Source organism: Lepisma saccharinum, chromosome 21, assembly GCF_977018435.1.
Source record: "Lepisma saccharinum chromosome 21, izLepSacc3.1, whole genome shotgun sequence".
In the NCBI taxonomy this organism is placed as follows: Eukaryota; Metazoa; Arthropoda; class Insecta; order Zygentoma; family Lepismatidae; genus Lepisma; species Lepisma saccharinum.
Window position 1 is genome coordinate 19,914,522 of NC_139249.1, and position 27,483 is coordinate 19,942,004.

Here is a 27,483-nt window from a genome sequence, read left to right on the forward strand (position 1 = left end):
AAGCAAATATATAAAAATGTACTCCACCAATCAAAAATTAATCATAATGACCGTAAAATCAATAATTCAAACAATAAATGTAAAACAATGTGGGAAATTATAAGAAATGCATCAACAAAACACCAATCTTTAGGTAATAATATGGTGATATGCATTAATGGAAAAGAAGTCCAACATCCCCCTAATATTGCGAATGCTTTCAATGAGTATTTTGTAAATGCAGTTCCAAATAGAAGGAATGGGTTTATGGCTGCTCCAGAAGAATGTTCTACACACATAACAGTGAATGACAAATCCTTGTTCATTTCCCCCATTACTGAACAGGAATTAAAGATAATCTTCAGGCGTATAAAAAACAAACGATCTTCCGGCATTGATGAAATACCAGACTTCCTAATTAAGAAATGTTATAGTTCCCTATGTCAACCATTACTACATATAATAAACAATTCCATTGAACAGGGTATTTTCCCAGACAGGCTAAAAATAGCTGTTGTTAAACCATTACTGAAGAAAAATGACCCAAAGGATTTATCAAATTACAGGCCCATTTCCCAACTCTCAGTCTTCTCAAAAATTATTGAACATGCAATAATGATGAGAGTAGAAAATTTCTGTAGTAAACACTCAATCTTAAGCTTGTCGCAGCATGGTTTTAGGTCCGAACGAAGCACGAAAACAGCGTTAGCAGACTTAGTAGAATGTGTCACACAATCTCTGAATAATTGTAATCACACGGTAGGAGTCTTTTGTGACCTATCAAAAGCTTTCGATTCTGTAAATCACGAGATATTGCTGTGGAAACTTCAAAAACTTGGTATTCGTGGACTACCACAAAAGTGGTTTCAATCTTATCTTACCAATAGAAAGCAAATTGTAGAAATCGCTCACACCACAGCAAAAGGATACGTAACACATCAACACTCCACCATGAAAAGTGTAACATGTGGGGTGCCTCAGGGAAGTATTCTTGGCCCTCTTTTGTTTCTTATGTACATAAATGATTTACCAAATGTTATACCTGAGGCAAATGCAATATTATATGCTGATGATACAAATATTATAGTAACAGACACTTCCAAAGATGCTCTACAATCTAAGGCTAATAACGTATTAAACAAATTAGATGACTGGTTTTTAAATAATAATATACTCCTCAACAGCAAAAAAACAAATTACATTACATTTTCTACAATCCAAACCAGAAACCAAATATGCCTCAATCTAATATCTGGGAATACACAACTAGAGCCTAACAAAAATTCAAAATTTCTGGGTATCATTCTGGATGAACACCTTAGCTATACAGAACACATAAACACGCTACAATCAAAATTAAGTAGTGTGTGCTATGCCCTTCGAGAAATGGTAGACATCTCAAGCACCCAAACTGTAAAGTGCCTTTATATGGCAAACTTTGATGCTTTACTAAGATACGGTATTATGGTTTGGGGTAACAAGGGCCACTCCAATGTCCTTTTTATGCTTCAAAAAAGAGCTATAAGAATCATAGCTGGAGTAAAGAAAACTTATTCATGTAGAACTCTTTTCCGTAAACTTAATGTGTTAACTCTCCCCTGCATATACATTTATGAATGCTTAATTTATGTTAAGCAAAATATTTCCAACTTTGCCACAAATGAGGAAATACATGGCCTAAACACAAGAAATAAAGACAAACTTCACATAAAACACTGCCGCCTTAACTTATGTAAGAAAGGTCCCCTAAATTCTTCCATAGATCTCTACAATAAACTACCACAAGATGTGAGGAAAGAACCAAACTTGATGATATTCAAGCACAAGATAAAATCAATGCTTCTGAAGCATGTCTTTTATTCTATAGCTGAATACATGGAAGCGGCTTTTACATAAGACAAATGTACATAATGTAGTATACTCACGTATTATTCTTGTAAAATTAAATGTCAAATGAAAGTGGGTAATTAGTATATCTTCTCATGTTATATTTTTTTTTGTGATTTTGATATAATAGCAGAGTAAGACCCAATTTTTTACAATTTTTGGCTATATATTTTGTATTTGTAAAATCTATTAATGTACCTGTATTGTAATGTAAGTATTGACATGTCCTATATTACCATGTACTGTAATTTGTACACAGCGGTAGTCCTTGGACGCAAATAAACTAAACTAAACTAAACTAAAGAAGAGCGAAAATATGGCAAAATGGCAAAAGAGGCAAAATGTACACTTAAAATATTTTATAAAGTTTAAAAGCATGTCTTAAAAGTTGTGGATTATGGTCTACATATATTATTAGGCTACACATAAAAGACAATCTGGCTTCTCGGAAACAACGAGCACAAGCCACCTGACAAATGGAAGGAGATGCGAATAAAAAATCTGTCATTATTGATTTCAATGAGCAATCCACGAATCACGATAACAAACAGTGGCGCATGAACGGGGGTACCTACCCCTAAATCCGTAGATCCAAGTTGTACCCCCTGTACTCCCCTAAAATAATTTGACAGGCGCAATATGCTGCTGTCAAAATAACCTTTTTTCTAATAGCTCAAAAGAAAAATATAATATTGTTTACAAACATATCTTCCTTTCCAATATAATCCAAAACACTGTAAACGTATTCTACTACATTGTGGTACTAGTTCGCTTTATTTGTGCTATATATATATATATATATATATATATATATATATATATATATAAAAGGAGATAGAAATTGTTTAAAAAGAATGTGAAACGATGGAATAAGATAAAGTTTAGTTTCAGGAAATCATGTTGCAGTGCAGGCTAACTCCCTGTTTACTTAAAGCCCTCCTTCAAGGAGGTAGTCGATTGATTGATAGCTAAGATATAAATCTGTTTCAGAAAAATAATTATGATGACCTTCTTTTCCTTTCTATTTTTCAAAACTCTTTTAGGGTTTTCCTAAAGTAAATAATTTCACAATTGTCAGAAAATAAATTTTGAGAATTTTTATGACCAATTTATTTTTTTCCCATTTTATGCATACATAAATGCATTGAGAATGCCATATAATTTTATCAGATAAAGTATTTGCAGGTACTTCTATTTCTATTTAAACTGTATATCCAATCCCGATTACCCTGTGTAAGTTTTGACAAACCTCTGATTGAGACCAAAACGAGAACGAGTACAAACAAGAACGAGAAGAACTCTTTGTACAGAAGACAAGCGGAGGCTGTGACAGGTCTCGACTTGTCTCATCTCGTTCCTAGTTGAAATGGAGCAGTGATGTTTCATATTCATAGGTATTAAAGCAGGGAGGGACTTGTGATTTTATCAGATGGAGGAATAGACTTAGTGAGTTTACTATCTCAATAAGCTTATAGATATTTGACAATAATTCGCTAGAAACACAGGTTTCCATTAATTTAAACCTCGCATACACTATGTTTTTCTTGCCTATAGCCTACATTAAGTATGCTTATAATTGGACGTTGTTTAAAATCTAATTTTGATATCGAATGGAACACAAATCAACATCATATGAAGTTAAATTCTAACATCAAATTATAAGAAAATTATATAAATCAGGTGAATAATCAAGATGTTCCTGTAGGTTCGATGCTCTTCAAGTTGCGGCCTCCCCGATGGCGCAGTGGTAGCGTCGTCGCCTTGTAATCAAGGGGTTCCGGGTTCGATACCCGATGGCGGCACATAGTGGTTCGGATCCCACTTTAAAAACTTAAGGTCCAGTACCAATCAGCCTTACTGTGCATAAAGAGGACTTAAAACACCAACTTAATCAATCACAAAACTCTTCAAGTTGCATCGTCAAAAAGGTGCTTAGATTTGATCCATTTTGTTGCAAGTTTTTTGGCTTTATTGAAAGGAAAAGCAAGTTTATAACAAACAAGTGGCGCCACTGATAACAAATATAATGATAATAATAATAACAACAACAACATTAATAACAACAACAACACGACAAATTACACAGGTCTGCAACAAAAAAAATGCATAGGACATTTCAACTGTTTCTTATAGATTTTTGTATGCTGAATACGGGAAAAATATTTTAAAAATTCCATCACGTCAGAGTTTCTCGCAAAAGTTGTTTTTGTGGGTGTACAGCTTCGGAATCTTACACTGAACAAAAAATCGTCTGAGTTATTCTCCATTTGAAAATTCTTATTCAAAAATGACTTCTAAAATAAAGATAAAGAGTAAAAAGAGAGAAAATGGAGGACAGGAGAGGAGAAGGAAATAGTGGATTGGATATTGTAGGGGAGAGGGATTTGGGCCAGCTCATAGAACCATCATGTCTTGACGTGATTCATTCGGTTCTTGGAGGTGTGGGTGACAACAAGATTAAACAAGCCCTGGCTTGTTCTATTCAGTAACTGTACGTACAGGTTATTTGTTTATCCATCATTACTAGTTCTGCATTCAAGCTTTCCAATACGTTTCTTTCATCTTCTCGCAATATGGCTCCAAGAGGCTGTGTCATTTCTCCGGATAGCTTTTGTTTTAATTGTGGCGAATACACTGTTAAAGAGCAACGAAGAAACATACGTGATTTTGTGAAGAAAGTTTATTTGGCATACTTCAAACTGAAACTTGGGGATCAAGACAAGGCCTGGGCTCCCCATAAGGTGTGCAGGAGGTGCGAAGAAGATCTCCGCTTGTGGTATAAGGGTAAGAAGCAATCTTTTCGTTTTGGCATCCCAATGATGTGCCGTGAACAGCAGAACCACAGTTATGACTGCTACTTTTGTTCGGTCAATGTTAATAGTTTCAATAGACGAAACAAAAAAGAAATAATTTACCCAAACCTAAATTCAGCTATTCGTCCAGTCCTTCACTCCAGCGAAATACCAATACCACATCCACCCCCTAATTTGGATGATATCAGATTGGAATCAGAAGAAGAAGCAGGAAGATTCTGGCTCTGATTTTTCTGTGGATGAGGGGCCTCTACTTTTTTCTCAGAACGAGTTAAACGATCTTGTTAGAGATTTGGGCCTTTCAAAAGATGCTGCTGAATTGTTGGGATCAAGACTGAAGAATAAAAACCTTCTATCACCTGGAACGTCGTTTTCGTGGTACAGGCATAGAGAGAGAGAATTCATATCGTTTTATTCTAAAGAGGGAAATCTCGTTTTTTGTAGTAATGTCCCTGGGCTCGTGAAGCAATTTGACATAGAATACGAATCATCCCAATGGCGCTTATTTATAGACTCTTCCAAAACAAGCGTCAAAGCAGTCTTGCTGTATAATGGAAATGAATTCGCTTCAATTCCTGTTGGACTCTCGGTGCATCTGGAAGAAAGTTATAAAGGTTTGGCTCTAATTCTTGAGAAAATCAAGTACGAAGGTTATCGCTGGATGGTTTGTGGAGACTTCAAGATACTAATCACATTGTTGGGCCAACAGTCAGGATATACAAAGTATCCCTGCTTCCTGTGCTTGTGGGATAGTCGATTCCGAGATCTTCATTGGAAAAAAAACGACTGGCCACTTCAAGATGTCCTAACTCCTGGTGAAAAGAACGTCATAAGTAAAAGCCTGGTTCCACGTGAAAAAGTTCTACTCCCATCTCTTCACATCAAACTGGAACTTATGAAGCAGTTTGTGAAATATCTACCAAGAGATGGGGAGTGTTTCAAATACCTGTGCTCCATGTTCCCGAAACTGTCTGAAGCCAAGTTGAAAGAGGACGTTTTTGTGGGACCCACGTACGTAAACTTTTGTCTGATTCCTTGTTTCCAGACTCCATGAATGAAATTGAAAGAGAAGCATAGGATTCATTTAAAGATGTGGTGCACAATTTTTTGGGAAATAACAAAGATCCAGATTACAAAAACATTGTAGAACGAATGCTGTCTGCATTTAAAGTTCAAGGCTGCAATATGAGCTTAAAGGTCCATTTTTTACGTTCACACGTGGACTACTTTCCTGAAAACTTAGGATCCTGCAGTGAGGAGCAGGGGGAAAGATTCCATCAAGATGTTATGGAAATGGAGAGACGTTACCACGGAAGATGGAATATGATGGCTGACTATTGCTGGAAGCGGAAAACTGGAAATACCGAGAAACGAAAGCGCACCAGGAGAAGTATGAAAGAGAAGAAGAAAAGGTTTCACAGGTCAACATTGTGAATATTGAACATGTTTCAATCAAGTGTGTTGCATGGATGACAGTTTTAGTTGATAATAAAATTATGTTTTTTTACCGAGAATTGAGGACTAAAAGTGGTAAACGTTGTAAGTGCAAAAAGAGAAAGTGTTGGGAAATCGCATCGTTCGGCAAATCAACTCGTAAGAACGTGCACACTAGTGACCTCTTTACACGCCCTTTGAACTACTTAGAGAGCTACCAGCCACTTTCACGTTTACCACATTATAAAGCATGGCACATTTCACAGTTTAACTTGGAAAATGGTGTTTGAATTATTGTGACACTTACAGCGTTTACCAATTTTAGTCTTCAATCGTGGATTCAATACTATTTTCTCTTCTTTTGCTGGGAAAAATTGGAGGTCATATTCAGATTCAGCACACCAAAAAACATAAAATTCACTAAAAAGAACACATGGAGCTGTTTTTTTAATTTATTTTTTGCAGACCTGTGTTATTGATGAGCTCGGGCCTAACGGGCTCATATATGATGGCGGCACTGTAGCAGAGGATCATTTTTACTAATCATGTCGAGAAAATGGCAAATAACTTTGAATTACTACGCAAAATTTAAGGTTCTTCTTTTAGTTCCATTATGTGCAAGTTAAGTTAAAATATGCAATAACGTCTCAAATATACTCTATATGCACTATAAAACTTCACCAGATTATTCCCAATCAAGTGAAATGGATTCATCAGTGCAAAGCATATGGATTTTTAATTTTGCCCCAAGGGAAAAAATATGCAAAAATCCGCCCCTAGTAATATTTTGCTAATGTTGCGTTGAAGGACTAATTGCATTACCTCAGTTGTTTTGCAGTAACGTTTAGTCTCATTGCTGGTCAAATCTGTTGCGAAAATAAACCATAAAATAATGTTAACAATTTTAAAACAATATTAAGTTAATAATTTTAGACAACTATGTATACGTGTTTTATTTTCCACTTAAAGTACAGCAACAACAATAAATATCTTTGCCCTTTGTTTTGTCAACAAAACTTGTACTGGTGATAAGTTCCCGGTCAACTAGTTCAGCTTGTACTTTGTATCCAGCTGGGCCAACTACAGACAGTCAAAGCATAGCGGCTTCTGCTGAAAATTTAGATTAGCCTTACCTTGACAAGTGGAACATAAATTATGTTATAAGTTTGTGTAGCGAATTTTCGTGTTGAAATTACCATAAGATGGCTAATTCTCGATTAAGCCATGCTGAAATCGATGGGAACATTTGGTTGGAGATAGTAGTGAGGGCTGTGCTTTCCTTGATATTTCTGTAAGCATAACATCGATATGTATGTGTGTGTGTGTACATGCAAAACGTTTTATTATTTTGTTTGTGATAGGCTTACGTCATGCGAATTTGCTAGTAATCCTTCGAAATCATCATTACCTATATCTTATCTGCCGAACATGTCTCACTTGTTTATTTTGTCACTTTTTACATCCGTACTTACCTATTGTGCATTGCGAAACATTCTTTTAGATGTAATTTTGCTTCTTTCACGAAAATAACTTCAACTTATGAGATTAACAGTTATTATTGTTCTTTTTCCGCTTCAGTAATACACAATATGGCCGCGCAGCTTGACTTGTGTACTGGATATGCAGTGTTTCTAACCTTACTAACGGAAAAATGCCCCACACACCATTCACGCATAGCCCCAAAAATCATTCCCGCATAGCCCCAGAAACCATTCACGGTAAGGTTAGGTTAGGCAAACATAGTTAAAATTTGAGGTTATAACCCGAAAATACCCCACACACCATTCACGAATAGCCCCAAACATCATTCCCGCATAGCCCCCAAAACTATTCACGGTAAGGTTAGGTTTGGTTCGGTTAGGCATACATAGTTAAAGAAAAGTGACGTCATTTTCTTGTAAAGCAACGGCGTGGTTGGAAACAATGACAGGAGATTACGTCATTAAACGTGTGCAACATCTGGTTCATTTAGATAAAGCAAATGGAAGCAATGGCAATTGGGCGTCGGAGAGATATTTCTCTTCAAAAATACATGCATTCCCGGTCAAACAGATTCAACGATGAAAGAAAACAGCTCCACGAACCTTCAAGATGCTACAGAAACTCATTTCAGTAAGTAGTTTCTTCTGTAAAAATGAAGAAATCCGTTCGGCGGATAGGATACTGTTACCGATTTCCTGGATGCACCATAGAGTACCCACTAATATTAGTTACATGTACTCTATGATAATATTCCCAAAGAACAAGGTGTCTCAAATTTACAAATTCCTTAAATTATGAATATTTTTTTCTAAATATTGTTGCATCAGTTCTTGTCACTACACACTGAATATGTAGCAAATGTATGATTTGTTAATCATGTATTTGTAGAGAATTGGAAGGTGCAACTCCGTTCACAAGGAAGATACACCCTGATGAACTCTGGCTGTATAAAAATCCAAGAACTGACAGCTATGTTCCAACAAGTGTGTTGTGGGTGAGTTCTTATTGTATATATCTCCAACTTGCATTTTATTTAGTTTTTTATATGAAAATATTATTTTGACATTATAACATTGAACAGAAGCATACATTATTAATTGTTCAGTTATGAATTGTTGTTATATTTTATATTTGTTACAAGTGAAAACTATTAAGTTGTGATAGGTTGGTTTGGAAAGTGTCCAGTAACGCATGGTTTCTATTAACCCGTATCAATGTAAATCACATTTTCTAACATACCTTTGATATATGATAATGGTTATATGTACTTTAAAAACAGTGATATAGGTTCAGCCATGGACACTTAGGTTGTAATGATTCTATTGAAAGTCAATTGTATCATTACAAGCCAGAAGTGTCCATGACTGTACAAGTTAAATATGGTAATTTGGTAAGAACTTTAATGTTTCTGTTTTTGTGTTGTGAGCAAAGAATCTAGTATTTATTTCTTGTATAAATCCAAAGTTCTTGATGTACACTAGTACTGAAGTTTGGAATTGGAGACAATAACTATGGTTTGATTTGAGTACACCACACAAAAGATCTTTATTTGGGCATTCTAGCATTACATGTGTGACATTCACATAATATGTAAGGTTCTACACATGCGATTGGATTAAAATATTCACAATGAACTGGTAAAGGTAAAAAAAAAAAAAAAGGTAAAGTGTTCCCCTGTGCATAGCACCACGCCATGAAGGCGTATAGGGGGTGTGGGGGTAACGCCCCACACTTTCTTGATCCGGTCGTGAGTGGGGGTGATGTGATCAGCATCACGCCCCTGACCGCCTTTACCCCCCAGGGTAGAATTATAAAGTACTTTGTAGTGTCTGCTAACAAATGAAAAAAAATGGGTGTGATGACATAGCCTGAATACATGAAACGATGTGTTATGTGTGTGATGCTTTAAAAATGGAGCAAATTTTGATCATCTGTCCGTGAAACATATAGGCTACAGATGCTAACAATTTTTATTGGTGGAATATGTTAATTATATATATTAACAAACAATAAAGCTTAATGCATATTTCCATATTAATTAATTTTGTTATTTGCATGTAGTGGGACCACTTTTCATGAAATGCCTCTATTAGAAACAAGTAACACATAAATTTTTGTGGTTTGTGCCAATCACAGATTAGAAAATTCAAGCACTAGGCCTTTATTAGCTGATAATTTATAACGTAAAGGACAGTGGCGTGGCGTGACTTTTTCAAAGATGTTACCGGCCATCAGTGCAACAATTATTCTGCTAGAATAATAACACTCTCCTCCCAAAAAAACATGCCTTTGACCTAGATTTTTGTTCATTTCGTTTTTTTGCAATCCACTCGGTGATTAGCCACAAACACTTATCCTAGCAAGAACTAGCACTCATGATACAATTACTATGAAAACCAAATGAATAGTGGTCGAGCCTAGTCAATTCTTTGCAAATGAGGTGGAAAGGGGAAGAGGAAGAACGACACATTTCTTGGGCCAGTTTGGCGTTTGTGCGGTGATAGACGACAGAATTCCGCTCCTCCAGCCAGTCAAATTGTGGAAGAGAACTCCAGCTGTACGAACTACTGTTGCGAACTTAGTATTTTGGAGCAAGGTTTGTCCAAATCATGAATGACACGAAGGAAGTATATTTTTGTCTAGTACCTAACCGGTCTCAGTTGCAGCTCAAGCCAGCCTTGGATTTGCAGTCTAGCTCTAGTTGTTTCAGATAAATAGTATCCCCATTTTAGGTGGGATTTAGCTCTTTTCTGCCTATCCGATGTGACAACACTGGCATATATATATACAGGCAGACCTGACCGGTAACTGGGCCCCTGAAGAGGCATATGAATTGCCCCGTAGCACACTGTCCCAAAGTCTTCTCTTTTCATTGGCGTCCTCTCCCCTTGTCACCTTTTCAGGACAGGGTTGGCATTTTGCCTGCTGGGTGAGTTTTTCAGTTGTTTTTTTTTTTCAGATAAATCCCGATTAAACCCAGGCAAAACTGGGTTTTATTGGGTTTATATATATATATATTTTAAAAATGAAATACATTTTCCCCTGATAATCATATATTGGAACATTCAATTTTTATTGTTTTAGTTCACTGAATCAAAAACTACGTGGGTCGTTCAATATATAAGTTTCCGTATGCTGTAAAAAAATGTATTTTTAAGATACATTAGAAAACTATACATACATGTGTAGGAGGATCCTTCCTCACTTCTCCACCTAATGTCCATAGAAATTCAGGCATTTGTCCCACCGTTGCACCAATTTGTCTATACCCTTTGCAAGAAAATCAGGGCTCTGGCTATTGAACAATATTCTCACATTACGCTTCACTTCTTCATCTGTTTAGAAACGGTAACCTTGCAATTCAGACTTTAACACCAGAAAAAGATGGAAATCACTTTGCGCTAAATCGGGGCTGTATGGAGGGTGGGGCAGCCATTCCCACCCCAATTCTTCAATTTTGTGTTGTGTTTGCACTGCTGAGTGGGGGCGAGCATTATCGTCAAGAAGAATGACACCAGCTGACAGGAGACCTGGTTGCTTATGTCAAATTGCGTTTTTCAGTTTATCCAATGTTTGACAATAACGGTCAGCATTAATTGTTCTTCCTCGCTCCAAAAAGTCCATCAGCAGAACACCCTTAGCATCCATGCTTCTGAACTCCTTATGACGCGAGCCCGTGTTTTCCGAACAAGCATTTACTTTTCGCCCTGAGTGCATGCGCCTTCACATCTGATAACGAATCGATTGTTGTTCCTTGTAGACGAAGGATGGCGCTTGTCAACCATGTGCTTCTTTTTAATGGCATTGCTTTATACAATATTTTATAGCACAGGGAAACTTATATATTGAACGTCCCTAGTATTTAATATTTTCTGTTAACATACGTAGTTAAGAATTGACAATCAAGGTCTCACACCTTGAAATGATTAAACTAAAAGCATACATAACCCATCCCGCAGACCATTGAGGGGCCAGGCCTACCTACCAACTGCCGGCCGCAATTCCACCTGCTCCTACTCTAAGGTGAGAGATCATACAACCAATTACGGGGTGACGTATGGTCAGCATGGCGACCCCCCAGTCGTCGTCGTAGGTTTTCAAGACCGGGTTACGCTACTCATTTGTAGCTCCCCAATTTAATCATGATGGTGAGTGTTCACCAGTCTTATACACAGGCCGAAATCTCAGGAGAAAAGCTGCTAAGTTTCCCCAAGGAGATTCAAACCTGCATGCGTTGCATAGCCCGAGCACAAAGCATGACCGCACAGCCACACTGTGGGACAAATTATTAAATTATCTAAAATACTATGTTCTGAAAAATGTGACCAACAGTTTGATTCTACTCTTGCTGGATGGCATAACAGTTAATAGACTGTGATCAGTTCCTAGGGTTGCACATTGAAATACTATAATAATGCTTGATAGCTATGGTGGTTTAGTCAACCTCCGTGGCAGAGGGGTTAGCACAGCATGCTGCAATGCCAGGGGTCCCGGTTTCGAAACCTGGTTCAGATGTGGATGTTTGTCCCAATGATAATACAGAGAATATACAGAAAATAGAGAGAGAAAGGGGGGATACTACTGCTTAGCGGTATTACTTTTATTACGTTAAAAAAGTAGACAGGCTGGCTGACTGCCAGGCAGAAGACCCAGGTTTAAATCTTGGGGTGCGTGATCTAAGGTTGGAATTTTTCCGGTCTTGTCCCTGCATAAATCAGATGTGGAACTCAGCCTCAAATCAAGAATATGTCGGGGCCCCTACCTCTATATCCCCTGAATGTGCCTTCATGGTGCGGTGCTATATCAGGGTGGCCACTCTAGGACCATGATAAAATTCAAGTATAATTCCCAGTTTTCAAGATGAATTTTCCAAAAATTGAAGGTCACCAGAAGATATTTTCTCTGATATATGTACACACACATACACACACAAATATATGAAAAATATGGAGGGTCTGTGTGATTCCAATGTATCCAAATAAATGGCACATATGTATATTTCAAATATAAAATTTAAGGTGCAGAGTTTACATTTGGATTTCACATATTCAGACTCGAAATACATCTACAAACACAGTTATGGGATATACTAATGTACGAAAAATTGTTAATTGTATAATAATTTTAAGCTGAAATTTACCTATTCGACTTCAGGATATATTATCATGCAATAATCTTCCATCTATCAGATAGATTGTTTTACAAAGGACACTAAGAAAGTAAACGGATCAAGAGAATTCAATTTTATTTTTCACGTAGCTTTCTTTTCCTTCCTCAGTAAAAATAAAATTGATCGGTTAAAAACTTGCCTCAGAGCATTTATAAATTCAATGGGATATGTTTTGATTGATTGAGTTGGTGTTTTAAGCCCACTTTATGCACAGAAAGGCTAATTGGGACTGGAGCTTCAGTTAAAAGTGGGATCCAAACCACTATGTGCCTCCACCGGTATCGAACCCGGGACCCCTTGATTAAAAGGTGACCATGCTACCACTTCACCATCGGAGATGCCTTCAGTGCGATATGGATTTAATAAATGTTGCAATTTTTCATGTGTACGGAGAAAAATTCACGAAGAATTCATGCAGCATTCCCGGAGCCAATTTTTCATGCATAACTCCCAGAATTCAAGGAATTTCCCGGGAGTAGCCACCCTGAATATGCAAAAGTTGTAAAAGTTGATCGTCACAGCTGAAACTTATGTGGCTAGTGCACATACTGAAGTGACTGATATCTAAAGTTCTACCACATTTCAAAATTATAAGTTTGTTCGTTCAATGTTTTATCTAAATATTTCAGACTCTCTTGATTTTTGTTTCTTGGATAGGCTATATTATATAATTTCTGTTAAAAGTCTATTTCTAGCATGATTTGAGAAAAATATCCTTAAAAAACCCACTGTGACTTGTACCACATTAATTATTTTGAGTATCATAAGTTTGGCTAAGCTTTTATTTTACAAGTTTTCTCAAAATGTTGACAATTCTAGAACCTTACAATTATTTAAAGCAATAATTTACAACATTTTCTGAAAAAAAAACCAACACATTTTTAGTGGGTTTTTTCAAGGTGGGTTTTTCTGAAGAAAAAAAAAACACGTGAGAAAAACTGGGCTGGGCCAACCCTGATTCAGGGTAGCAGAGACTGCCTCCTTCTTCGTTCCTGTCGGCTGGAAATATCTACTCGACGGCAACGCTCTTGGTTAATGTATTTAACAATGTTGTTATTTTATTCAAAACATTTTTTTAATCTTCACGTTTTGCTGTTACCTGCGGTAACACTGGTTACATGCTGATAAAAGACATGAACAATCTAGGTTGCCCGACTTGTCCTGAATCTTAAACTGTCTTCCATAGAGCCAGAATTCATATTAGAAAGACTTGACTGCTAGACTAGACACCAAATTATTAACTGGCTACTAGTTTTATTTTCAGACAATACTTGGCAGAGCTTTTTTTTGTGCTTGTATACTTCATTTCTTTGTATTTTATGATCAGAGTCAATGTGAAGTAAATATAACTGCTATATAGATATTTAGTTGTAGTACTTTGTTTCTTCCAAGTTTATCTAACTAGTTTGTGTGATGGAAACATTTGTTTTCTTAAAACTAGAAGTGGAAAAGAAATGTTACCGTTAGGTCTTTATTACAAAACGGTCAATTAATATACATAGTACCTCTATGATAATTCAACTGCCACATACTAGTTTGCCTGTCGAATGGTTAGTTGCCTGCTTGAGATAAACTATTTTTTCAAGAATACCAATGGTGTCATCAATTTCTGTTTTCCCTTCCTTATTCATTCCGACAATCAAATGAATGTTTAAAGTAGATAGGCTTTTGTTTAATCTTCCGAACGCTAACATCATTTTTATTCTGTACAGTGTCTACTTTGTTGAACACAATTTACTTGCTCCAGCCTGACATGGGATGTACCTGCACTACACCTGGTGTCAAAACGTACTAGACTAAACTGCTGTTATCTTTTTGGTGTTAAGGATTATAAACCATCACCACTTGTAAATTTAGCTGTTATGGGCCAAATGTGTATTAGGGATAGAGGGGTCCAAGCATGCGTTTACTGACACTTTGATTGAGTTGTTGTTTTAAGTCCACTTTATGAACAGTAAGGCTAATCGGGACTGGACCTACAGTTTAAAGTGGGATCCGAACCACTTGTGCCTCCACTGGGTATCAGACCTAGGACCCCTTGATTACAAGGCGACAATGATACCACTACGCCATCAGGGAGGCCCTCGTTTTTACTGATGCATCAGCATACTTACATGATAATGACAAAGATTGTAATGTATGACACAATACTGTTTATATGAGCGCTCATGAGCCATATTCCATTTGGTATGATTAATTTGTTTATCAAATGTCAATGTATTTGTGAGGAAATGAGCTAACATGACTAAGAGATTTGACAGTTCCTCAGAAACATATGTGGTGGTCATTTTTGATGTCAAGTTATTTGGTTGACATTACATACATAAGAAAGATGTACATCATATCAGGAATTGTAGCTTTCCTGGCAATGTGATTCAAACAAGCGTTCTCGGGCTACCAGCCAGGTTACATTAGCATCCATTTCAAGTGCATACATCGGTCTCATCGTCAGGAATGTTGAATTGAAGACCAGTATAAGGTTAAATATGTGAGTATGATGGGACAAAGCTTCGAATATGCCTTCTTTTTGGTTCACTCTATATCCTGGTGTTTTATTGGTGGATGTTATGCTTTTTCGAGAAGTGGGCTCTAGGCATGACTGAGCTGGGGTCCCACGTCCCTTTTAAGGTTCATGGTTTCCTTTACTTGTGTGTGCCAGTAATCAGCACGTTTGGCAATGTTTATGGTATCTACAGTCATTCTAACCTCAGCCCCCTTATACCCATATATTTAACTTTATAAATGCTGGTCTTCAATTCTAGGATGTCCCAAAAGTCTCCATACATAGGAAATGTGACTTCAAAATAAAGTTTCAAGTAATGTACTCTACGTGGCAGCTTTCCAGAGTTCGACACAGGCAGTACATTTTTCCCATTAAATTTGTATAGGTTGATGCACTTGTCCAGCTCAATAATATCTTGGCATCTCGCCTGCTAAGAAATAACATTATTCCTATGTATGGAGGCTTTTGGGACACCCTATACATTACCTGATAATGAGACAAATGTATGTGCTCGAAATGTTGAACGCTAATGCTGATTTAACCTATTCTCTATTCATTGCCATCATTCTCTATTCTGTAGTTTTGTTTATTGAGATGATATAATAATTGTTGCAAATCTTTTACAGCCGGTAGTATTCATCACACCAACACTGGTAATATTTACAGTCTTCCTGCTACAGAAGGATAAAATAGATTGCAGCCAGGCAATTCTCTCGCTGTCTCTGGGATTAGCTCTAAATGGAGTATTTACAAATATTATTAAACTTATTGTCGGTAAGTAAATTTATCTTAGTTTGAAACTCTTAAACTATGCTGCAGGATGCCATAATTTTATGACTTCACTTAAGTGGCTAAATGTTAGAACCAGAACATTTTTTGGCACTGTCATTACTGTACAGGATTCTGAACAAGAGACTAAGTATTTATATGACCAAATTGCCTCATACAGGAGGAATGGAAAACAAATTAACCTTTTCAGAAAACTAAATTCACCCTTCCCGTATGTAAAACAACACTAATTGGAAATTCTTTTGTAATCACAGGGATAATAAATTCCCACCACTGAACTCAGGTTATCTGCACCCTGCAATGCACAAATTAAACCATCCAAACAATAGTGTCAAACATTGCCTTTGCTGTAATGAACAGGAATGAGATATTGATTTCAGTTTTAACTCTGTATTAATAGTGCATTTATTGATTATGTTATGAGTATATGTGTGTTATTTTTTCTGTATTGCCATTTTTTTAACTTCAGCAGTGATTCTTAAAAAGTGCAATGTAAAGTACCAACTCTGATATGTATTTCACAAGGGTTTGTTGCACAAGCAGCCTGCAAGGTCAAAACATTCCCTTTCAATAACGGCGATGCTAATGTATTCCATTCTTAGGTTTAAGTTTCTTATTTATCTTGCATGTTTTATAGATTGACTCTGAAAGTTGGTTCATATGTAGCAAATTTTACTTCTTTTGTTAATGGCATGCGAGACAGTCTCCACTCGGCTTTCCCCTCCGAGTCAGTGTTGCCAACTTAGCTCTCTTGGAGCCAAATCTGGTTCTTTCATGCACTAGTTTGCCTGTGAACTGGGGCGTCTGCCCCCGTTGCCTCACTATGATACCATCACTGGTTCCGGCCCACATAGACCAACTTTTGCCATGATTATACATTTTGCATGTGACGTGATATTGTTATATTGGCGTCGCCCCATCCCCTCTTATATCCACAGCTACATTTTTTCTAGCGCTGTGAAATTGGCATAATATTGTTATCAGGGAATCCTTTATTTTCGATTTCGTACGACCATGAGATGGGTTATGCCGCCGGATCTAGATGGTGAAAACTAAGAATAAATTGTCATCAATTTAGAGTTAACGGTAATAGCAGCACCCCACCCCTTTGACAACTAACATTACTCTAGGAAGCACTTCGTAAATCTAGCTCCTTGAAAGTCAGTTTTAACTCCATTTAAGGTGAAATTTAGCTCTTTTATGCGCAGTAGGTTTGGCAACACTGCAAGGATGCAAGGAGAAATGCATTGGGCATATGGGAGTATTTTTTGATTTGTTATTTTGGGAATATCAAATTTCCGATGGAATAGAAAATTTTATCAACGAGAAGAGGACAGTTTGAAGAAGTGATTGCCCAGCAGAATAGTTGAAACTCCCATTTGATAGCCGTAACTTGATGTTGAAGTTGATTCCCCAAATCAACTTCCGAAAATTCTTATTCGTCATATTTTTTACAGGTCGTATCTAGCTTAATAATCTACTTTGAAAAACACTTTGACCTGCCACATGTGGAGAAATTCATACTCTCTTGAACCCCCACGTTTTTCTTCAGTAGCATTGCCCATTCCGACGATATTCAAATAAATGCACACATGATGTGTAACTGTATCTCCTCGCCTTAAGGAGAGTCTAATAGAACTACCTTTAGTGAATAGCAAACATGTGTTTTTCATTCGGCATTCAGTCTTAAGAAACTTACCTCAATGGTATGTTCTTAAGTTTGGAAATTTGTGGAGTTTGTTGTCAAGTAAATTCACTTCAAATAGATTGAACGGTACTTAAAATGTGCCAAAAATGGTCCAGCTTTCTTATGTTGAATAACTTTTGCCAATTTTCCTGGTGAAATTTCAACTCCCAATTAGAGCCAGTCGTGTTTGGTAAAAACGCTGCTTTCTTTGAGAATTGATTTAAATTCAAAGTGGAGTGTGTTTACTTTTAGTTTTAAGTTGGTAGAACATATGAAACTTTGTATTTATTCTTTACAGACAGACTACCTAGTATTGGTACCCACCTCACATGATGATCCAATTACGGAGATATGGACACATTTATCTACACAGTACTTCCCTAAGTTCTGCTTCAGTGTTTATCCATCTTGGTAGTTGCTTGCAATCTCCCCATCTCCCCTACAGGCTATAGCATAAAATTATTGCAAGCATGTTCAGTATAAAAAAATTAGTATTATCTGTACCAGCTAACTGTAGACCAGGTGAACGAGAACAAGTCTCTGCGCAAGTAATGACGCGAGACAGCTCTACCAATGAACAGTGAGAGAAACGGGTTTGTGTAATGGGCGACGGGAGTTTTCCTGATTTCCTCCTTCGATATGCAGCGTTGCAAACTTTTGAAAAGGATAATACTGAACGCACATGGCAAATGGGCCATATTTCTGTCTCCAGGTCCGTACGATTGGTTTAAGAATTTCTTAGGGAAGTATTAGGGATAAATCTGCAAGAGCAAATTTTGACAATCCGTGCATTTAGCGTACGGACTAAGGTTTGGACCGTACATCCGTAAATGTACGGTCAGGATCGTACAGTTGGCAATGCTGCGCTTTCACCACTCAATTTTTCTCCTCCTCTGCCGATATGCAGAGCCCTGCTCTACAGTAAGCTGGGACAGGATATAGTGTTTATGACTGTACATTTCACCACTGACTTGTTGAATATTTTTCTTTTGCAATCTAATGAAGCAATTTTAGTATGGATTTGTTGTCGGACACTTGCTAAAAATACTTTCAGAAAGTGACTGGTCATCATTAGATAATTAGAGGGAGTTAGTAAAGTATTCTTCAGTGGTGTACTGAGGAATTTCATAAGCAAGTGATACATCATACATTTTTATTGCTTCTGTGCTGTATTTTCATGTGTCAACTAGAACAAAGGCATAGCCTAGTGTTCACTATAAAATTCCATAGTGAATGAACAACTGGTTATAATCGCACTGGGTCTCTTGTGCACAAATGTTGTAACTACCTCTTTTATATTCTAATGCTAGATGTCTCGTTTGTTGTTGAATTTTACTTGTACTTGTGCCAAATTAAGTTGCACTTTCGTCTATACTCTTGAGAATAGCATTTAATAATTGATATCTACATTGTGAAAATTTCTTATGATGATTCCGCTTCGGATTTCGCAGTTAGTGATGATTTTGATCGTAAGAGAAGGTTTTAAGCTATTTTCATGAATTAATTTTAAATTACCTACTCAATTTATGTTTTCAGAACTTTTATGCTATGTTATATATATTTTTTACTTTCAAAAAATTGTTACAGAAAAAAATCATAATTGTGAGAAAATTTATATGAAATGTAACATATTATATATCTGTGAAATTAGGAAGTGTTGTAGATTTTAGAAAAAAATGTTAAATAATAACACACCCAACAACATATTTTCTATGATTTTTAGAAAAATATCAAAAGCAAAAAAAACAACCTCCCTGTCTCCTGGGGAAAGCTAAGTCCTGTTTGGTTAATGAACTTGAATTGCAAGTAAATTTAAAATCCGTTATATTTTTGTCCATGAGGTTTCTCAAACAAAGTTTCATGCTTACAGGGAGACCAAGACCAGATTTTTTCTGGCGCTGCTTTCCAGACGGTCAACCCAATCCTGAGATGCAATGCACTGGCGATGAATCAACTGTAATAGAAGGAAGGAAAAGCTTTCCAAGTGGACATTCTTCATGTATGTGGAATTCCATGGTTAAATACTTTGCTTCCATTATTTTTTACTTAACCTAAGAAAGGAATGAAAGACTTCCTGGAATATGCAAGGTGATGTCATTGATCAGTAGTGTGCAGACTTATAGGCACTAAAATCTTATAAGAAAGGCACCAAATTGGGCACTCTTTTAGGCCTTAATACATTGTATGTATTACCTTGAAATTGCAGTCCAAAATTATATATTTAACTATAAAGCCAAAATTCATGAGAGAGTTTAAAAACTCATAAATAAATTTACAGTTTATCACCTAACCTACAGCTAACATGAAAATGTTTTCATACTATGGGAATGAGAAATGCGGTAATAGATAATTCAGGTACTTATGTTTTCCGTGAAGCTGTTTTAAGTAATTTTCTATTAATTTCACTTAAAACAGCTTCATGGAAAATGTGAGTACCTGAATGAAAAATTAATTTTCTTAGTTAATTTATTTTTTTGTATTTATTGCATTTTTCTTATTTTTTATGTAGCTATTTTGCTTCTTTTTGCTAATTCCTTAGTTACAATGAGGATGAATGGTGATTGATGGAATTTATGAAGGGTACTCAGAAAACAAGAGATTGCCTTTTATGGTGTGCTGCGGGAAAAGAAAGTGGGAATAAGTTTTAAAAAATGTACTTGTAGGCAAGATTTGGCATAATAGGCATTTATAGGCACTAGAAAATGCATTAACAATCTTGCAACAACATGAAACAAATTTATGACATTAAAATCTAGTATATAAGAATAAAGAGATGCCAAAATCTGCATCCTTTTGATCAATATCATTGCATTTTTTAGTCTATTTTGCTAGGGTTGTTTAAAAAATCATTTGTTCATGCCAAATTAAGTGTTTTGTTAACTCGTTCGCAGCTGCAAGTGACTTCAGTTCATTTTTTCCAAATGTGTAACTTATTGAAAGCGACTGCAATCGATTTCAAATGTTCCCTTCGCTGCTGATGTCAAGCCAAGTCATCCTGTAAGAAAAGCATTACCAGAACATGCTGCCATCTAGTATCTGACATTTGAACTGTTGTCCAAAGAAATAACTTGCTTTGGTTCTGAACAAATGAATAACATGTACCGCTGTGTCTATGTAAACAACAATGGCAGCACGTAAAGTTTTGACACACACTGAGAACAGAGTTACTGAATGATATTTCAAACTGAATTCGGATCAGACATAATTAGTGCTGGAGAAGTTGAAGAACTCTCTCCCTAGCCTTCTTAAGCCCGAAGGTTCATGGCTGCAGCAACACAGGCCTTCCATCTTTCCCTATCTTGAGCAAGTTCTATATACTCTTTTCCATCCCTACCGATTTCCCTTAGGTCCATCTCGACGTTGTCCCTCCATCTTTGTCTTGGCCTTCCTACAGGTCTCTTACCATCAGGTTTCCCAACAAGAATCCTGTAAACTCCTCTTTCCTCTCCCATTCGTGCCACATGGCCTGCCCACCTAAGTCTTCTTGATTTAATCATTCTAATAATATCTGCACATGAATACAAATTATGTAGTTCTAAATTATGTAACCTTCTCCACTCACCTGTCTCCTCATCCCTTTTAGGTCCAAAGATTTTCCGAAGGATCTTATTTTCAAATACTCTCAATTTATGTTCCTCTTTCAATGTAAGGGACCAAGTTTCACATCCATATAATACTACAGGCAAAATTACTGTTTTGTATATTTTAACTTTTAGTTTCTTAGATATTAAACGAGAAGACAAAAGTTTATGAAGAGAGAAGTAACATGCATTTCCTGAATTAAGCCTACTTTTTATTTCCTCTTTAATATAATTTTCATTTGTTAATATTACTCCTAAGTACCGTGCGTCCATTTCGATCTGCAGCCGAGAGATCGGGAGAAGCGTGGCGGGTGGCGCTGGCGGAGATGCCGACATTTGCGGCCTGAAATGCCCGCTTATTTTTATGGACATATGCAGACATTTATATAAATATTGCAAAACGAGCACTAACCTGTGTTATAAGAGTATGGTTTTAATTTTAGTAGCTTAGTGGCTGTATGTGCTGATGATTTTGACACTCCCATCTCCTGTGAAACACGGCGTAGAGGTTTGTTTGGATAACTTTCTAACGATGCCCCAATTTCATCGAGTTCATCGAGGAAGCTCACGAAAACCATCGACTTTTAATGGTTTCGTCGGCAGCGTAATCTTGATACAGTGTTGCACATTCGAAACCTCCAAACGATCCCCATCGACACAAAACTCTTTCAAGGATATAAACTTAAGCAGGACGTTGCTGGTCAAAACTATGATTAAAATGTTTTATTATCTGGGACTCTTATCGTCACTTCTAAAGCCTATTTTTTTGTGTATATAATTGCAGAACTTGGATGAATTACAGATGATGAATTATAACCCAGGTTAGTGCTCGTTTTGCAATATTTATATAAATGTCTGGATATGTCCGTAAAAATAAGCGAGCATTACAGGCCGCAAATGTCGGCATCTCCGCCAGCGCCGCCCGCCACGCTTCTCCCGATCTCTCGGCTGCAGATCGAAATGGACGCACGGTATTTGAATTTGGAAACTGGTTCAAACGAGTTGTTATCAATAATTAGATTTTGATTATTACCTAACACTTGGTTTCGGCCTGTAAGCATATATTTAGTTTTCTCTTTGTTAACTTCCAAACCTATCTCTTTAGCAGTTTTGAAAAATATTTTAGCATTATTCTTAATTGTAATCACATCATCCCCTAGTAAGTCTACATCATCTGCATATGCTAACAACTGAGTCACACCATTTAATTTTAGTCCTTCGTTAGTTTCTTTTACCTTCCTAACAGCATATTCTAAGGCAAAATTAAAGAGCAATGGAGATAATGCATCTCCTTGTTTTAACCCATCATGAATTGTAAATTTGTCAGACATATTAATACCTACACGAATTTTACTTTCTGTTTCACTGGTGCATATTTTTATCATACTAACAAGCTTCTTAGGTATTCCAAACTCTACTAATATATTATATAATTTATCTCTTTTGACCGAATCATATGCTTTTTTGAAATCAATGAATAGCTGATGGACATTTTGATTATATTCCCACTTTCTTTCAAGTGTCTGTCTGATGTGAAAAATTTGATCTGTAGTTGATCTGTTACGTTTAAATCCACATTGATAATCACCTATAATTTCATTAGCATATGGGGTTAGTCTTGTTAAAAGAATGTTAGACAATATTTTGTATGTTGTTGAGAGTAGAGAAATTCCACGGTAATTATTGCAGTTCATTTTATCACCTTTTTTAAACACAGGAACAATTATGGATTCTTTCCACTGTTGAGGGATTTCTTCTTTATTCCATATTAAACAAATTAATTTATGAATTTGACATATTAATGAATTTCCACCATATTTAATTAACTCAGCTGGTATTAAATCAATGCCAGTTGCTTTGTTATTCTTTAGCCTTTTAATAGCATCTTTAACTTCAGTCAAGTTAGGTTCTGGAACTAAAGGTTCTGCTGTGTGGACTTCATTTACTTCTGATTTATCTCCTACATGGACATTTAAAAGGTCATTAAAGTAGTTCTTCCATCTATTTAGAATATCGCTTGGGTCAGCTAGAAAATCACCGTCTTTATCTTTTATCAAGTTTACTTTAGGTTGCCACCCCTTTCTAAACTCATTTACACCTTTATATAGATCTCTGATATTTTTATTTTTGTTGTTTGTTTCAATTTCGTTAATTTTGCTTTTCAAGTAATCTCTTTTTTTACTTCTAAACGTGCGGTTAACTTCTCGCTTTATTCTATTATAATTGTTTAGATTTGTATCATTAGAGTTATTTAACCACCTAAGTCTAGCCTGATTTCTTATTTCTATTAGATTATGACATTCATTATCAAACCACGGCTTACTTTTTCTTGGTTTATGGTATCCTATACTTTCTTTAGCTGCTGATTCTATTGCATTACGTATGTGCTCCCAATTCTTATTTACGTCTGTTTCATTTATATTTTCATTATCATTTAAATTCTGCAAAACATCAAATCTATTTGACAGTTTAATTTGGTAATCTTTCTTAATTCTTTCATCAGTAAGCTTTCCTGTATCAAATTTTAGAACTTTTAGATTTTGTTGCTTATGATTTATCACTGAGAGTCTTTCTCTTAATTTAGCAATTACTAAATAATGGTCACTGGCACAGTCAGCACCTCTATGTGTACGAACGTCAATTATACTAGTATGCCTTCTCTTATCAATGAGAATATGATCTATCTGATTATGAGTTTTACCATCTGGAGAAGACCAGGTATATTTATGGATATCTTTATGTTTAAAAGTGGTACTTTTCACAATTAAATTCTTTGAGGTTGCAAAAGTAATCAATCTTATACCATTATCATTACTTAATTCATGAAGACTTTCTTTACCAATCGTGGGTTTAAATGTCTCTTCTTTGCCAATCTGTGCATTACAGTCACCTAACAGAATTTTCATATCATACTGAGAAAATTTATCAAAGACCTGTTCTAACTCTGTATAAAAATCATCTTTAGTATTATCATCTTTATCTTCCGTTGGTGCATGTATGTTTATTAAAATAATTTTACACCACCTACCCTGTAAAACTGCATATGATATCCTATCATTAATAAATTCTACTGTTTTAAGAGCCGGGATAATTCTATTATTTATGAAAAAGCCTGTTCCAAAATTATGATTTTCAGTACCACCATAGAAAAAAGTATAATTTTTAGTTTTACAATTCTCTTCTCCTGGCCACCTAACTTCCTGGACAGCTACTACATCTAATTTATACTTCACTATCTCGTTAACTGTACACTGAAATGCCCCAGGCCGGTAAAGGCTCAGAACATTCCAGGTGCCTAATTTAATATCCTTATTCCTAACGTAGATCTTATCCTTAGTCCAGGGACCTCCCAAAGTAGTCCCCACCCGGAGATCCGAACGGGGGACTATTTTACCTCCGGAATATTTTACCTTGGGAACATCCATGGCCTTATATTGCTGTTTCTTGACAGTTGAAGAAAGTGACTGAAATGTACCTTGCCCATATAGATGGGCTTTATGCTACACCCAACTTTTCATCAGTTACGTCCGAGATGATTATTGCTGACAAGGATCATTTATCCACTTCAATAATAATGAAAATCTAACACCAAGAGGGCTTCCTGGCTATGATTCTTTGTTCAAAGAATAGTCTTAATATTCATAGTAGTTACTTTAGAATACTTTTTGTACAAATTTATGTAATTCTGAAAATGTCACGAAAAACTACTCGTCAAAAGTGATATAAGCATGTGTAAATCCCACAGCGAAATGTTTAAATTTAAACCTCCTCCATGTGTTGATGATTGCATTTGCATATCTGATGACAATGTCTAAATTCCAACATGCACTTCCTGCATTACATCATTTACACGATTGCCAGATCCAAGGTGTTTGTAATTACTTTGACATTGTCTAAAGTTCTAAATAGGTTCTTTGTCAATGCTGCTGTGTACAGAATGTGGCAACACTGTGCTAGAAGTCGTGGAACACATGGCCACATCCACTTGTGGACAGTATCTTAAGATTAAGGCAGTCACCAATTCCAGATCATGAAAGTTGTGCTTCTGCATGCTCACATCATTCAATACTGTCATAATCACTTGTTAACTTTTACCAGTTTTATTTTTTTAAATTTCAGCTGGCTTTTGCTTATTGTTGTTATTCGTTTTGCCTCCAATCTTGTAAAGTACCATTTTGTCTCTAATTTCTTTCTGTATTATTTTTACAACTTTATTATTTTTGTAAACATAACATTTATAAGTGAATATAATATTTTTTACTTTTTTAGTATTGTAATCCATATTGTAATTTTTTTTTCAATATCTCAGAAATATTTTTAAACTTACTAATTATTTTACCTTTTTAAAATGGGGAATCACGCCCACGACATTGTCTCTATTCAAAAATGCAAATACAAAAATTGTAGCTTTCAATGTAACTCCACTAGTATAAGAAAGTAATAATAATAATAACACATAAATATCTTTAGGTACAGATGTTTTCGTTTTAATGGCTGGTGAGGAATTTGAATTATGCAGGTACATTTTGTGCTTGTCATGTTGGATTCATCTTTATTTAATTTCTTGTGTACACCTTACAACCACTTACAATCATAGGCGCCGACTCCATGCCCCCCACCCCCCAATGTTAACGATGTGGGGCAGAGCTCCCCAAATAATTGCTTAAGAGGATGTAATGTATTATTTTTCTTCTCTTGTAAAGTTTACTCTGAATTGTGCCACATGAACTTAACTTTAAATACACATTTGAAATGTTCTAGACCATCAACTTTGGTGGACTGAGACCACTAAACCATCAACTTTGGGGGGGGGGGGGGCTATGACCAGAGACAACAAAACACATGACTTATTACTATATACTAAGTATGTAATTATGAGTATTGTTAAAATTTTTATTAAAAAGAGTTTCAAAAGACGATGTGCATGAATGGGATAGTTGTTGCTACAAATGGCTCTCACATGACATTCAGAACGAGATCATTGATATATTATGGAGATCTGTTTTGCGCTCCGTGGTAGCAGATATTAAAAGGCTGGAATATTTTGCTATTATGGTTGACGAAATCCATCTGTGGACAATTAATATTCTGCATTCGAACTTAGAATAAAAATTTTGATATTTTTTAGGAATTCATGGGTTTTTATGAGATTTCGAACTCTGAGGCCAAAACTTAAAAAAGGGAGAGTGAGTCATTCATTAATTTATTTCAGTGATCAGAGGCCCCCCCCCCCCCCAATAATTTTTGGCAATGTCTGCTTACATTGTCTGATGAAAAGTGAGTTTAAAATATTACAGAACCAACTCTCAAGTGAAAATAATTTTTGGAATCTTTTCTTAAAACCTGAGACAATAAAAATACTTTCATTCATAATTGGGAAATGAGAGACAAGGTAGTAGATAAATACAGAGAAAATAGTACTCACTTTTTCGGCAAAACTGTTTTTTTTTTGTAGTTCTATTAATTTCAGTGCCCACTGAAATTAATAGAACTACAAATAAAGCAGTTTTGCAGGAAAAGTGAGTACTAATTTCTCTGCATTTAAAAATACTTTGGTTGTAAATCCACTAGTTCTCTAGGTATGTGAGTTTTGCTTTGCTTGTCTGGATGTTTTGAAAGGTATTCAAATTATTTTCCGTTTTACTGTGCTTGCATGAATATTCACAGCCATTAGTCTACAGAACAATGAAACCTGTAAAAAAGTATCTTCTATATGCAAATCTTTTGAAGATTGATATGGTATGGCTGCAATGGAAAGCTAATGAAATTTATAACTGTCTGGACAACTTAAAAATTAATATAATGTTCACAGCTGTTGATAGTGGTGAGAATGAGTATAGTGACAGCGTTTGAAAAAAAAAATGAGTGAAGAGGTCGAGTATATTTTCTGGTGGGGGGGGGACTCAGTCACTTTAATGTAGACCTAACTACCATACAAAATACCATTTTGGGATAAAAATCATTTAATTAACCAGATTTCTGTTCCTTCTGTCTCTGGATAACTATTGTTTGATACCTACAAGTATAAAGTAGTATAATTAGTAGTAGCATTAACTCTGTATTGCTTGCAAATTGACTTGTTCCAACATCAAATTCTTCTTTGTTTGCAAGTGAAGTAAATTGTTAAGTTTTATGGCATATGTAGACTTGACTTCTGG

The 27,483-nt window shown here is 35.9% G+C and overlaps 1 protein-coding gene across 1 annotated transcript in view; it reads left to right on the forward strand.

The window, feature by feature from the left end:
• The first annotated feature begins 7,172 nt into the window (after nucleotides 1–7,172).
• Nucleotides 7,173–27,483, forward strand: part of LOC146004487 (phospholipid phosphatase 5-like) — a 28,249-nt gene continuing 7,938 nt past the window's right edge. Inside the window, exons 1-4 of the mRNA XM_083143347.1 lie at nucleotides 7,173–7,404; nucleotides 8,484–8,589; nucleotides 15,895–16,042; nucleotides 19,615–19,743. Coding sequence (XP_082999473.1) covers nucleotides 7,316–7,404; nucleotides 8,484–8,589; nucleotides 15,895–16,042; nucleotides 19,615–19,743 — 472 coding nt within the window. The 5' untranslated portion in view covers nucleotides 7,173–7,315. The remainder of the gene's footprint in view (nucleotides 7,405–8,483; nucleotides 8,590–15,894; nucleotides 16,043–19,614; nucleotides 19,744–27,483) is intronic.